This window comes from Pseudophryne corroboree, chromosome 8 (assembly GCF_028390025.1).
Source record: "Pseudophryne corroboree isolate aPseCor3 chromosome 8, aPseCor3.hap2, whole genome shotgun sequence".
NCBI classification, from domain to species: domain Eukaryota; kingdom Metazoa; phylum Chordata; class Amphibia; order Anura; family Myobatrachidae; genus Pseudophryne; species Pseudophryne corroboree.
Genome location: NC_086451.1, coordinates 446,904,202 through 446,919,634, shown reverse-complemented (window position 1 = coordinate 446,919,634; position 15,433 = coordinate 446,904,202). Strand labels below are relative to the sequence as shown.

The following is a 15,433-nucleotide window of genomic DNA, read 5'->3' as shown; positions in this document are numbered from 1 at the left end:
ATGGCAGTATGCAAGCAAAGCTGAGATGTTCACGGCATGAGGCAGGGGGGTGGAGGCGTGGCTTCAGCACTGGGTTATGCATCAGAAGGGTACGCTTTGATGAATAGGTGGGTTTTTAGTGCCCGTTTGAAGCTTTGCAAGGTTGGGGAGAGTCTAATGGAGCGGGGGAGTGCTTTCCACTGAAGGGGTGCAGCACGGGCAAAATCCTGAACTCATGCATAGGAAGCAGTGACCAGGGCGGTGGAGAGGCGACGGTCATTAGTTGACCGTAGGGGGCGGGAGGGAGTATGAAGGGAAAGGAGGTTGGAGATGTAGGGAGCAGTGGAATTAGAGATGGCCTTGTATGTGAGGGTGAGGAGTTTGAAAAGGATTCTGTAGGGGAATGGGAGCCAGTGTAGATTTTGTTGAAGGGGAGTGGCAGATGTGGTGCGGCGGGAGAGGAAGATAAGCCTAGCTGCGGAGTTCAGGACAGATTGGAGGGGAGCAAGATGGGAGCAAGCGAGGCCAGTGAGGAGGACATTGCAGTAGTCAAGTTGTGAGATGACCAGTGAGTGGATGATGAGTTTAGTTGCACTCTGGGAGAGATATGGCCTGATACGAGCAATGTTGCGTAGCTGGAAACGACAGGATTGTGCCAGAGCTTGGATGTGGGGTGCAAAGGAGAGGGAGGAGTCAAGAGTGACGCCCAGGCAGCGGAGTTGGGGAACGGGGGAGATGGTGGTGTTGTCAACAATGATGGAGATATTGGTCGGGGGTGTTGCTCTGGATGGGGGGAAGATGATGAGTTCCGTTTTGTCCATGTTGAGCTTTAGAGAGCGTTCGGACATCCAGGAGGAGATTGCAGAGAGGCAGCTGGAAACCTGAGAAAGGACAGAGGGGGACAGATCAGGAGATGAGAGGTAGAGTTGTGTGTCATCGGCATAGAGGAGGTATTGAAGGCTAAATGAGTTAATGAGCGCACCCAGGGAAGAGGTATACAGGGAGAACAGAAGGGGTCCAAGGACAGAACCCTGAGGGACACCAACAGGAAGGATGGAAGGGTGTGAGGTGGTGCTTGAGGCAGACACAGAGAAGGAGCGGTTAGTGAGGTAAGAAGAAAACCAGTCAAAGACAGTGCTAGAGAGGCCAGCGTTTTGGAGTGTGCCGAGGAGGAGAGGATGATCTACGGTGTCAAAGGCAGCAGAGAGGTCCAGAAGGATGAGCCGAGAGAAGTGGCCCCTGGATTTGGCCGAAAGCAGGTCATTGGTGACTTTCACCAGGGCAGTCTCAGTTGAGTGGAGTGGGCGAAAGCCAGATTGTAGTGGAGCGAGGATGGAGTTGTCAGAGAGGTAGCTTGTGAGACGGCTCTAGACTAGTCGTTCAAGTAATTTGGAGGCGAAAGGGAGAAGAGAGATGGGGCGGTAGTTAGTGGGTGATGAGGGGTCTAGGTTGGGTTTTTTGAGAATAGGCGAGACCAGAGCATGTTTGAATGGTGAGGGGTAGATGCCGGTGGAGAGGGACAGGTTAAATGGTGTGAACTTTGGCCTTGTGTGCAGCTCTGAATCGGGCCCTGTATGTGCTGTGTATAAGGACACACTAGCCTGATATCTCTGGTATAGGGAACATGTCAGATGTGTCATCCTGGTTCCACTGAAGCAGTGTCGGCACTACCCGCTCAGCAGAGTCTGCAAAGCAGGGAGGCATCGGCTTAGAGAGGCACTCTCCCAGCTCTGTGACTCTGCTGCTGTGCGCTGCTACTGCCGCCTGCCACACCGCCTGTTAGACTGTATAGGCAGTGGCATAGGTGCCGATTTATGTTTTTGCTGGTGGGTGCACGGCGGGAGGCGGCAGCGGGAATTAATGGGCTGCCGTGGCAGTGACTAATGCCCATTACACATTATGCCACACACCATAATGCCCATTACACATTATGTCACACACCGTAATGCCCATTACACATTATGCCACACACCGTAATGCCCATTACACATTATGCCACACACCGTAATGCCCATTACACATTATGCCACACACCGTAATTCCTATTACACATTATGCCACACACCGTAATGCCTGTTACGCAGTATGTCACACACCGTTATGCCAATTGGGGGTAATTCCAAGTTGATCGCAGCAGGATTTTTGTTAGCAGTTGGGCAAAACCATCTGCACTGCAGGTGGGGCAGATATAACATGTGCAGAGAGTTAGATTTGGGTGGGGTGTATTCAAACTGAAATCTAAATTGCAGTGTAAAAATAAAGCAGCCAGTATTTACCCTGCACAGAAACAAAATAACCCACCCAAATCTAACTCTCTCTGCACATGTTATATCTGCTCCCCCTGCACTGCACATGGTTTTGCCCAATTGCTAACAAACTTGCTGCTGCGATCAACTCAGAATTACCCCCATTATGCGTTATGGCACACAGTTATGACCCTGACACCATTTTATGCCTCACACACAATAATGCCCCTTACAAATGATGCAACACAGTAAGGCTTCTAATTACTTTTAAATTACCTGCCTGTCGTCAGGGCTCTCATGCTCGTTGCCAAGGGTTTCATGCACGTTGTCACGGGTTTCGAGCTCTGGGTTCCATGCTTGCTGGGGTCTCCTGCGCATTGCCAGAGGTTTCTTGTGTGTTGACACACATACCAGGGCTTGGGTGGGCATAGTGACACACACACACTGGATCCTAGGAGGGATGACATGGTGACACATACTAGGACCTGGGGAAAGGGAGGTCATTGTAACACACACACACACACACACACACACACACACACACACACACACACACACACACACTGGGTCCTTCTAAACATAATGCGCCTTACACATTATGCCAACCCTTATTAATGCCCTTATACATATAATTTCCCTTACACATATGCCGCACATTGTTAGTGCCCTTATACACATAATGACACACATAATGTCCCTTACACATATGCTGTACATTATTAATGCCCTTATACACATAATTTCCCTTACACATATGCCGCACATTATTAGTGCCCTTATACACATAATGACACACATAGTTCCTGACGTGAGTCAATTGGTAGCTCTGCTAACATCGGGTGCCTATTTTTTTTATGAAAATGCATCTTATTTGCATTGCTATGTGGCTAGGATGCACAAGCAGCTTCTGCTGATTAAAATGATATGCAGCATGCCTATATACTGTGTGAGACTGTGGCTGTATCTGCATATGAAATGCTACACACAGAATATAGGCATGCTGCATATCATTTTAATCAGCAGAAGCTGCTTGTGCCCATAGGCATACCAGATGCCCTAGGCATTTGCTTAGTTTGCCTATGCCTAGGGCCGGCTCTGTGTGTAACAATAAATATACAAAAGTTGTGTGTTCGGACAAGTCTATAGTGGTGTTGTCTCATAGATCAGAAGTATACAGAAATAACATGTACGGCAGGTTTACTAACCACTGACTGCCCCTAATGACACAGGCCGGTCATTTGTCCCTTGTGGTATCTCACAGTGTAACTCTATATCCTTTCTTATTCTCTAATAACCGAGCGCTGCGCTGTCACATGACCGTTACATTCTCAGTTTACCATTAGCAACAGCGCTGCGTGCTTATTCTCAGATGAAGAATTAAATCCATTTTGCCCCCCTTTGGAAATAATGGGTGTCTGGGCTCATTCTGTATGCCGGAGTGGCGATCTCAGACATGCACCAGGGGCGACAAGATGTAAGGGTTCCGCAAGGAGTAGCGATAAAAATGTCCTAGAGCAAATACACAAAAGTTGTAAGTACGGTGAAACGTGAACTTTGAGCAGCGGTGTACAGGGCAGACACGTGTCAGGGGTGAGAACCTGTCTTATATGTCCTGGTTACTTCCTGTTTCCCAGGTGACAGATGGGCACAGAGCAGAGACCACAAGAATGCGCTGCCCAGCGCCAGCTTCCAGCACGGGATGGCTCAGGGTAACAGTGACGCACCTGCGGAAGGTAGGCCGCCATTCACTTATTACCAGTGTTTTGGACATGTGTTTGTCTTTACAAATCTAAATATTTTATGTTGTTTCGCTTTATTCATATAAGTTATGTATTTTTTTATTTGTATTTAAAATTAATATTTTAATTAAGTAAAAGCTAGCTCTGTGTGTTTTATCTATGGTATCTGTTACTATATTAGTGTACATGTTATAATTAAGAAGGTTATTCAGGTTTGTAAGCAAATGGGCAAAACCATGTGCACTGCAGGTGGGGCAGATGTAACATGTGCAGAGAGAGTTAGATTTGGGTGGGTTATTTTGTTTCTGTGCAGGGTAAATACTGGCTGCTTAATTTTTACACTGCAATATAGATTGCAGTTTGAACACACCCCACCCAAATCTAACTCTCTCTGCACTTGCTACATCTGCCCCACCTGCAGCGCAACATGGTTTTGGCCAATTGCTTACTTTTTTAGTTTGCTAACAAACCTGAGTAAGGCTCTAAATGTGTATCTTCTCACCTTCTGTACACAGCTGTATACATAGTTCCTGATGTTTCTCCGAGGATTAAACAAGAGAATGAGTCCACGAGGGAACCAATACCAGGTGTGTAACAAGAAATATACAGACGTTGTGTGTTCGGACAGGTCTGTAGTGGTTGTGTCTCATACATCAGATGTACCTCGTAGCATCTCACAATGTAACTCTAAATATCACAGAGAGCGCTGCGCTGTCACATGACCGTTACACTTCCTGTTTAGCATAAGCCCTGTAACAGCGCTGGATCCTTATTCTCATATGAAGGATGAAATCCATTCTGTTCCTCTCTGGAATATTCAGTTTCTAGGCTCATTCTGCAAGGGGTGCTAGTACAGTATATGACCTGTAGAAAACCAGGCGGCCATGAGTACTCTGACTGTACAATTACAGACATGAAGTTAGGGCCTAATCCAGACCTGATCGCTCCTCTGTGAATTTGCAGAGGTTTGCGATTGGATAGTCGCCGCCCAGACAGAGTGAAAATCCGCCCATGCAAGTTTGCAAATGCCGTGCGAGAAGCTTTGCAAACACCGGTCAGCTCCAAATCCGTTCGCAACTCACTCACCATCTAATGCTTTTTCCAGTCACTGCAGTCTGTGCGTAGGCCAGGAATTACTCCTACAGTGCGAAAGAATCGGGCTGATCGGGCCGGAGCAGACGTCACACAACCGCCCTGAAAACGCCTGCGTTTTTCAAGACGTTCCCAGAAAATGGCCAGTTGCCGCCCCCATACGTTTGCTTCCTGTGACTCAACCTGCATTCACCTAGCGATAATCTCAGGATTTTTTTTGCAGTTTGGCCTCGCGCCCGTGCATTACGATCCGTACACGTGCGCAGTCATTTGATAATCATCCACCTTGCGATTTCGCACAACAGCAATCAGGTCTGAATTAGGCTCATAATTTAGTATACACAGATCCTATAAGATAATGTTCCAGCGCCGGTGAAGAACTTGAAGCTGAAGATAGTGTGAACATTCCATCAGGACAGTGGTAAAAAACTTACATCATGATCAATAATGGAGTACGTACAGGTAGGGAGGATGAAGGCCTTGTTATGGCCACGTACAGACCCAGATCTGTGTTGAGATCTCAGATACGCAGCACATACGAGAAGACGGAAGTGTTCCGCAGAGAGCAGCGATATAACTGTCCTATAGTACAGGAAGGTTTGGAGGATCAGTGTAACGTGTACTGTGAGCAGCGGTGTACAGGGCAGACACGTGTCAGGGGTGAGAACCTGTCTTATATGTCCTGGTTAATTCCTGTTTCTCTGACGTCCTAGTGGATGCTGGGGACTCCGTAAGGACCATGGGGAATAGACGGCACCGCAGAAGACTGGGCACATCTAAAGAAAGATTTAGGACTATCTGGTGTGCACTGGCTCCTCCCCCTATGACCCTCCTCCAAGCCTCAGTTAGATTTCTGTGCCCGGCCGAGCTGGATGCACACTAGGGGCTCTCCTGAGCTCCTAGAAAGAAAGTATAGTTTAGGTTTTTTATTTTACAGTGAGACCTGCTGGCAACAGGCTCACTGCAACGAGGGACTAAGGGGAGAAGAAGCGAACCTACCTAAGTGGTGGTAGCTTGGGCTTCTTAGGCTACTGGACACCATTAGCTCCAGAGGGATCGCACACAGGACCCGACCTCGTCGTCCGTTCCCGGAGCCGCGCCGCCGTCCCCCTTACAGAGCCAGAAGCAAGAAGGTCCGGAAAATCGGCGGCTGAAGACTTCTGTCTTCTCCAAGGTAGCGCACAGCACTGCAGCTGTGCGCCATTGCTCCTCATGCACACCACACACTGCGGGCACTGATGGGTGCAGGGTGCCAGAATTATTAAAATAGCGGGAGAAAGCCCGCCGAAAAAGGGGCGGAGCCATCTCCCTCAGCACACTGGCGCCATTTTCCCTCACAGCTCCGCTGGAAGGATCGCTCCCTGGCTCTCCCCTGCAGTCCTGCACTACAGAAAGGGTAAAAAAGAGAGGGGGGGGGGGCACAAATTTAGGCGCAGTATAGAATATATATGCAGCTATAAGGGAAAACACTTTTTTATAGGTGATATCCCTGCGGTTTATAGCGCTCTGGTGTGTGCTGGCATACTCTCCCTCTGTCTCCCCAAAGGGCTTTGTGGGGTCCTGTCCTCTGTCAGAGCATTCCCTGTGTGTGTGCTGTGTGTCGGTACTGCTGTGTCGATATGTATATTGAGGAAAATGATGTGGAGGCGGAGCAAATGCCTGTGAATGTGCTGTCACCCCCTGCGGGGTCGACACCTGTGTGGATGGACTTATGGAAGGAATTACGTGACAGTGTCAACTCCTTACACAAAAGGTTTGACGACATAGGACAGCCGGCTACTCAGCTTGTGCCTGTTCCAGCGTCTCAAATGTCATCAGGGGCTTTAAAACGCCCGCTACCTCAGATGACAGATACAGATGTCGACACGGATACCGACTCAAGTGTCGACGACGATGAGACTAGTGTACCCTCCAATAGGTCCACCCGTTACATGATTGAGGCAATGAAAAATGTATTACACATTTCTGATAATACCCCAGGTACCACAAAAAAGGGTATTATGTTTGGTGAGAAAAAACTACCAGTAGTTTTTCCTGCATCTGAGGAATTAAATGAGGTGTGTGAGGAAGCGTGGACTTCCCCAGATAAGAAATGGATTATTTCTAAACGGTTATTGGCAGCGTACCCTTTCCCGCCAGAGGATAGGTCACGTTGGGAAACACCCCCTAGGGTAGATAAAGCGCTGACACGCTTATCAAAAAAGGTGGCACTACCGTCTCCGGATACGGCCGCCCTAAAGGAACCTGCTGATAGAAAGCTATATACACACACACAGCATTATATTGAGACCAGCTATTGCATCGGCATGGATGTGCAGTGCAGCAGCTGCGTGGTCAGATTCCCTGTCGGTTAATATTGATACTATGGATAGGGACAATATTTTGCTGACGATAGAGCATATAAAAGATGCCGTCTTATACATTCGTGATGCACAGAGGGATATTTGCCGGCTGGCATCAAAAATAAGCGCTATGTCCATTGCCGCCAGAAGGGGGTTATGGACTCGGCAATGGTCAGGCGATGCCGACTCGAAACGGCACATGGAAGTTTTGCCCTATAAGGGGGTGGAACTGTTTGGGGATGGTCTTTCAGACCTCGTTTCCACAGCTACTGCTGGGAAATCGGACTTTTTTGCCACAGACTACCCCACAGCAAAAGAAAGCACTGTATTATCAGGTACAGTCCTTTCGGGCCCAGAAAAGCAAGAGGGCTAGAGGCTCATCCTTTCTGCCGAGAGGAAAAGGTAGAGGGAAAAAGCTGCAGCACACAGCTAGTTCCCAAGAGCAGAAGTCCTCCCCTGCGTCCGGTAAGTCCACAGCATGACGCTGGGGCTGCTCAGGCGGACCCGGGTACGGTGGGGGCCCATCTCAGAAATTTCAGCGCACAGTGGGCTCTCTCACAGGTGGATCCCTGGGTTCTTCAAGTAGTATCTCAGGGGTACAGGCTGGAAATCGAGACGTCTCCCCCCCCCCCCCCCCCCCGCCGTTTCCTAAAATCTGCCTTACCGGCAACTCCCTCTGCCAGGGAGGCAGTGTTGGTGGCTATTCAAAAACTGTATTCACAGCAAGTGATTGTCAAGGTACCCCTCCTTCTACAAGGAAAGGGTTACTATTCCACAATGTTTGTGGTACCGAAACCAGACGGTTCGGTGAGACCCATCTTAAATTTAAAATCCTTGAACACTTATATCAAAAGATTCAAGTTCAAGATGGAATCGCTCAGGGCGGTTATTGCGAGCCTGGACGATGGGGATTACATGGTCTCCCTGGACATCAAGAATGCGTACCTGCATGTCCCCATTTACCCTCCTCACCAGGAGTACCTCAGATTTGTGGTACAGGACTGTCACTATCAGTTCCAGACGCTGCCGTTTGGGTTATCCACGGCACCGAGGGTCTTTCCAAGGTAATGGCCGAAATGATGATACTCCTTCGCAAGAAGGGAGTTTTAATTATCCCGTACTTGGACGATCTCCTGATAAAGGCGAGGTCCAAGGAACAGTTGGTAGTGGGGTTAGCACTTTCTCGGGAAGTGCTGCAACAGCACGGCTGGATTCTCAATATTCCAAAGTCACAGCTGGTCCCGACGACATGTCTTCTGTTCCTGGGAATGATTCTGGACACAGACCAGAAAAAAGTGTTTCTTCCAGTGGAAAAAGCCGAGGAGTTGTCATCTCTAGTCAGAAACCTCCTAAAGCCAGGACAGGTGTCGGTACATCAATGCACACGAGTCCTGGGAAAAATGGTAGCTTCATACGAAGCAATTCCATTCGGAAGGTTCCACGCAAGGATTTTACAGTGGGACCTGTTGGACAAATGGTCCGGGTCCCATCTCCAGATGCAGCAGCGGATAACCCTGTCGGCAAGGACCAGGGTGTCGCTGCTGTGGTGGCTGCAGAGGGCTCATCTACTAGAGGGCCGCAGATTCGGAATACAGGACTGGGTCCTGGTGACCACGGATGCCAGCCTTCGGGGCTGGGGTGCAGTCACACAGGGAAGAAATTTCCAAGGACTGTGGTCAACTCAAGAGATTTCACTTCACATAAATATTCTGGAGCTAAGGGCCATTTACAATGCCCAAAGCCAAGCAAGACCCCTGCTTCAGAACCAGCAGGTACTGATCCAATCAGACAACATCATGGCGGTCGCCCATGTAAACAGACAGGGCGGCACAAGAAGCAGGAGGGCAATGGCAGAAGCCACAAGGATTCTCCGATGGGCGGAAAATCACGTGTTAGCACTGACAGCAGTGTTCATTCCGGGAGTGGACAACTGGGAAGCAGACTTCCTCAGCAGGCACGACCTCCACCCGGGAGAATGGGGACTTCATCCAGAAGTCTTCCAAATGCTGGTAAACCGTTGGGAAAGACCACAGGTGGACATGATGGCGTCACGCCTCAACAAAAAGCTAAAAAGATATTGTGCCAGGTCAAGGGACCCTCAGGCGATCGCTGTGGACGCTCTAGTAACACCGTGGGTGTACCAGTCGGTTTATGTGTTTCCTCCTCTGCCTCTCATTCCCAAGGTACTGAGAATAATACGAAGGCGAGGAGTGAAAACTATACTCGTGGTTCCGGATTGGCCAAGAAGAGCTTGGTACACGGAACTTCAAGAGATGCTTTCAGAGGACCCATGGCCTCTACCGCTACGGCGGGACCTGCTGCAGCAGGGGCCCTGCCTGTTCCAAGACTTACCGCGGCTGCGTTTGACGGCATGGCGGTTGAACACCGGATCCTGAAGGAAAAAGGCATTCCGGAGGAAGTCATCCCTACCCTGATCAAGGCCAGGAAGGATGTCACTGCAAAACATTATCACCGCATTTGGCGGAAATATGTTGCTTGGTGTGAGGCCAGAAAGGCCCCAACGGAGGAATTTCAACTGGGTCGATTCCTGCATTTCCTGCAAGCAGGGGTGACGTTGGGCCTCAAATTGGGGTCCATTAAGGTCCAGATTTCGGCTCTGTCGATTTTCTTCCAGAAAGAACTGGCTTCACTGCCTGAAGTTCAGACTTTTGTCAAAGGAGTTCTGCATATTCAGCCTCCTTTTGTGCCCCCGGTGGCACCTTGGGATCTCAATGTGGTTTTGAAGTTCCTGAAATCACATTGGTTTGAGCCACTTAAGACTGTGGATTTGAAATATCTCACGTGGAAAGTGGTCATGCTGTTGGCCCTGGCTTCGGCCAGGCGTGTATCAGAATTGGCGGCTTTGTCTTGTAAAAGCCCTTATCTGATTTTCCATATGGATAGGGCAGAGTTGAGGACTCGTCCTCAGTTTCTCCCGAAGGTGGTATCAGCTTTTCACTTGAACCAACCTATTGTGGTGCCTGCGGCTACTAGGGACTTGGAGGATTCCAAGTTACTGGACGTAGTCAGGGCCCTGAAAATGTATGTTTCCAGGACGGCTGGAGTCAGGAAAACTGACTCGCTGTTTATCCTGTATGCACCCAACAAGCTGGGTGCTCCTGCTTCTAAGCAGACTATCGCGCGCTGGATTTGTAGCACTATTCAGCTGGCGCATTCTGCGGTGGGATTACCGCAGCCTAAATCTGTAAAAGCCCATTCCACAAGGAAGGTGGGCTCATCTTGGGCGTTTGCCCGAGGGGTCTCGGCTTTACAACTTTGCCGAGCTGCTACTTGGTCAGGGGCAAACACGTTTGCAAAATTCTACAAATTTGATACCCTGGCTGAGGAGGACCTGGAGTTCTCTCATTCGGTGCTGCAGAGTCATCCGCACTCTCCCGCCCGTTTGGGAGCTTTGGTATAATCCCCATGGTCCTTACGGAGTCCCCAGCATCCACTAGGACGTCAGAGAAAATAAGAATTTACTCACCGGTAATTCTATTTCTCGTAGTCCGTAGTGGATGCTGGGCGCCCATCCCAAGTGCGGATTGTCTGCAATACTTGTAAATAGTTATTGTTACAAAAACCGGGTTGTTATTGCGAGCCATCTGTTCAGAGGCTCCGTTGTTATCATACTGTTAACCGGGGTTCCTATCACGAGTTATATGGTGTGATTGGTGTGGCTGGTATGAGTCTTACCCGGGATTCAAAATCCTTCCTTATTGTGTCAGCTCTTCCGGGCACAGTGTCCTAACTGAGGCTTGGAGGAGGGTCATAGGGGGAGGAGCCAGTGCACACCAGATAGTCCTAAATCTTTCTTTAGATGTGCCCAGTCTCCTGCGGAGCCGTCTATTCCCCATGGTCCTTACGGAGTCCCCAGCATCCACTACGGACTACGAGAAATAGAATTACAGGTGAGTAAATTCTTATTTTCCCAGGTGACAGATGGGCACAGAGCAGCAACCACAAGAATGCGCTGCCAAGCGCCAGCTTCCAGCACGGGATGGCGCAGGGTAACAGTGACGCACCTGCGGAAGGTAGGACGCCATTCACTTCTTACTAGTGTTTTGGACATGTGTTTGTCTTAAAAAAATCTAAATATTTTATGTTTTTTTGCTTTATTCAGATTAGTTATAAGAGGATTTTGGTACTTACCGATAAAACCATTTCTCTGAATCCTCTAGGGGACACTGGAGTCTTATACAGTAGGGGTGTGAAGCTTGCAACCGGAGGTGTGGCACAATCTTAAATTAGCATTGTCTGCACAGCCGGCTCCTTCCCCTTCACATCCCTCCTCCCTCAGTTTGGAAAATTTGACCGAGAGAATAGGACATGATACTATAGCACCTGGTGAGGAACCGAACCGTACAACCAATCAAACAGCATCCAAGAAACTTTTAACAGCAAAACCAACGCTGTTTGCACAAGAACTTTGAACACAGCAGGTTGACAGCACCGAGGCGAGCTTCCAGTGTCCCCTAGAGGATTCAGAGAAATGGATTTATCGGTAAGTACCAAAATCCTCTTTTCTCTTTCATCCACTAGGGGACACTGGAGTCTTATACAGTAGGGGACGTCCCAAAGTTATCCCCAAGGGAGGGAGTGCTGTCGATGGCCTGCAAAACTAAACGTCCGAACTTAGAATCTCTTTACAGACCTGTAAAAGTTTGAGACTGTGTGGGTGGAAGACCACGTTGTCGCTCTGCAAAATTGAGTAGTGGAAACACCACTAAGATCTGCCCATGAGTCACCCACTGATCTGGTATGATGAGCACCAGTCTGAACCGGAACCTGCTTACCACAGGAAATATTAGCTTGCCGATTGGCAAGGCTATTCCATCTTAACAAAGACTGCCGAGATGATGGCCAACCAGTCTTTGGACCATCATAGAGAACAACCAATGGTCCGACCTTCTAAAGGACGACGTAACTTGTACGTATATTCGTAAAGCTCAGACAACATCCAAAGACACTTCCCCATCTGCGAATCCCTGAAAGGATGGGTCCACAATCGGCTTGTTTACGTGAAACCTCGAAACGACCTTAGGAAGGAACTCCGCTCATGTACGGAGTTTTGCCTAATCCCTCTAGAAAATTTAACAAAGGACTCTTACATGATATGGCTTCTAACGCCGAAACCCTTCTGGCCGAAGCCAAGGCAAGTAATAGCTGACCGTCCAAGAGAGATACTGCAGGTCGGTTCTTTCCAACGGCTCAAAAGCTGGGTTGTATCCTCACCACCCCCTGCAAAAAGGTTTGAACCTCTTGTAAGGACGCTAACAGCTGTTGAAATAGGATGGAGAGAGCCTAAACTTGAACCTTCAAGGAACCTAGTCTTAGTCCCCCATCTAGACCAGCTGGAATGAAAAGTAGAAGTTTGGATAAGTGGAAGTTCGTCAAATTCCACCCATGTTCCTAACACCAGTCCATGTACTTCTTCTAATGTCTGCAGTCGTACATGGGAGTAACCGGCTTCCTAGCAGCGATCCTCTTTAGGAATAGCCGTTCTTGGTATCCCTCTGTCTCTTAAGATCAGGGTCTCAACAGCCCCGCCATGAAACGTAGCCTGTTCAGATCTGAGTGGAGGAACGGCCCCTGATATAGCCAGTCCTCCCTTCGAGGTAACCGCCAAGGGTCCTCTGCTAGTATCCCCCGTTAGTCCGAGTACCAACCTCTGCGGGGCCAATTTGGTGCTATGAGAATTGCCCATACTCGCTCACGTATTACCCACTCTTGGAGAATTCGGGGTATGAGTGAGAAAGGTGGAAAAATGTAAACCCTTCTGTAACACCAAGGAAGTGTCAGCGCGTCCACTTACTCTACTGCTGGAACTCTTGTCCTGGACATATACCTGGGCAGCTGATGATTTTGTCGAGACGCCATCAGGTCCACCTGAGGTAGACCCCATCTACTCACCATCATGTCGAAGATCTGTGTAAGCACCACTCGCCTGGATGCATGTCCTAGCGACTGTGATAATCTGCTTCCTAGTTCTCTGTCGACCGCTGACTATATCTTCGGCTAAGAGAAGCGCATTGTGCTGCTCTCAGTTCGAGAATGGTTATGGGTAACCCGCTCTCCTGTAAAGTCCATTTGGCCTGAAACTGATGGGTCTCTAGGACAGCTTCCCCAACCTCTGAGACTGGCATTTGTTTCCAATCCTAAATTCCGAATTTCTTGCCTACTGCAAGGTTTTAGTGGAACGACCACCCAATTAAGGAGATCCGTATTTCTTGTGGAAATTAGATACTTCGATGCAGGAGCCAGTGTGACCCTGGTCCCTGAGCAGTAAGGTTCATTGGGAATGGTCGTTAGTGAAGTCAGCCATACTGGAGAGCCTCGAAAGACGCCACCCTCATCCCGAGAAGTTGCACAGAGGTGCAGGGAGACCGTCTGTGTCCTCAGTACCTGAGTCACTAGCCTTTGTAGGTCCTGGATCTTTCTGTTGAATGAGAAGTTGATAAGATGTCTGAGCATCCTTGATGAGCCTTCTTGAGAGGAGGCTTTGATCAGGAGATCGTCTCAATCCTACCACCATTACTGTCAAGATCCTCGTAAAGGGCTCTGGGGCTGATGATAGACCGAATGGTAGGACCCTTAATTTGGAAAGGATCCTTCACCAGTGCAAATCTTAAGTAAGCGTGGTGGAGGGTCCAAATCAGGATATGAAGGTATGCATCCCTTATGTCCAAGGATACCATTACCTCTCCTAATTCCAAACCTGCAATAACTGACTGGATTCCCTACATCTTGAATCAGCAAACCGTTGGGAATTGGTTTAAAACTTGTAAAACCTAGTAATGATCTGACCGGCCCATCCGGTTTTGCACTACCAAAAAATTTGAATAACAAATCCGGGACTGGCGAAATAACCCTTTGTATGTAGGAGTCTTTGAATTTGCCGCCTGTAATGCGAATGCTCGCAACGGACACCCAATCCCCTGTGCTGTAAAGAACCGGACTGTGTGTACGTTTCTGAAAGTCTATCCTGTCACTGGGAAATATCTTCCAATACTGCGCCCACCAAGGGGGACCCCAGTTGAGCAGAGAGACTGTCCTGCCATGGGTTTGTCAGCAGGTTTGTTCTGCTTTCTGGGTGTCGACTCCTAACCCTGGTTCCACGAGTCTGTTGCTCCAAAACCTCTCCCGGCTCGGTACGACAGTGAACTAATGAATTTAAACACTGGTCCCGAGTAATCTCCACTAACTTGTGAAGTGGTTCTCAAGTAAGAAGTAGGTAGAAAGGTAGATTTCCCTACCGTTGCCTGCGAAATCCAGTTGTCTAACTCGGGACCAATAACATTCTCTGAGCCATAAAAGTCTTCTAGCCGAAATGGCAGGAACCGAGATGCGAGACGTTATTTTATTAGCGTCCTTTGAAGCCTGGCACATATAAGTAGCTGATTCTCGAATATGCTCTGTTTACTGAGAAACCTCCTCCATGCTACCTATTTATGCCCAGTCCATGTGACAATGTGCTGGTACAAAAATTGCTTTTGATGCAGTGTGCGACCTGACATATCCTTTAAGGCGGACACGCTAGACTTAGGTGACATCACCTTCTTTGAAAATCCATAATAGGCGGCACCTACCATGTAACCCTTACACCAGTGGTTCTCAAACTCGGTCCTCAGGACCCCACACGGTTCACGTTTTCCATGTTACCAGCAGCTCCACTGTGTATCACCAACTGTCACATTTTAAAAATCTACAGGTGACCTGCAAAACATGGACCGTGTGGGGTCCTGAGGACTGAGTTTGAGAACCTGTGCCTTACACTTTTTGATAAAGAATTCTTAAATTCAAACCTCCTTGGCACTTGAAAGCGTTTATCAGGTCGATTTCCAGCATTCGCCATCTGAGTCTGGGGAGTTTGAGGAATAGGGAGCACTACTGGCAACAATTTGTGGGATACAAATCAATCAAAAACTCTCTGGATCCTTAACTTCTTACTCCCTGAAGTTGAGGGTCTCTGTAACCGCTTCTATAAGGGAATCTAAACTCCTGATCTAAGGCAGACTTAATTATCTTTCCTCTT

General features: G+C 48.6%; 1 protein-coding gene across 18 annotated transcripts in view; it reads left to right on the top strand.

Annotated features, from left to right (window-relative positions):
• The window catches only part of LOC134949554 (uncharacterized), a 274,657-nt gene that overhangs the window by 125,711 nt on the left and 133,513 nt on the right, over window positions 1-15,433 (top strand). For 16 of the 18 annotated variants that reach the window (XM_063938199.1, XM_063938210.1, XM_063938206.1 and 13 more), the window contains 3 exons: window positions 3,860-3,958; window positions 4,480-4,551; window positions 11,334-11,432. In XM_063938199.1, the coding sequence (XP_063794269.1) occupies window positions 3,860-3,958; window positions 4,480-4,551; window positions 11,334-11,432 (270 nt within the window). The remainder of the gene's footprint in view (window positions 1-3,859; window positions 3,959-4,479; window positions 4,552-11,333; window positions 11,433-15,433) is intronic. The other 2 variants (XM_063938204.1, XM_063938205.1) reach the window with 2 other exon arrangements.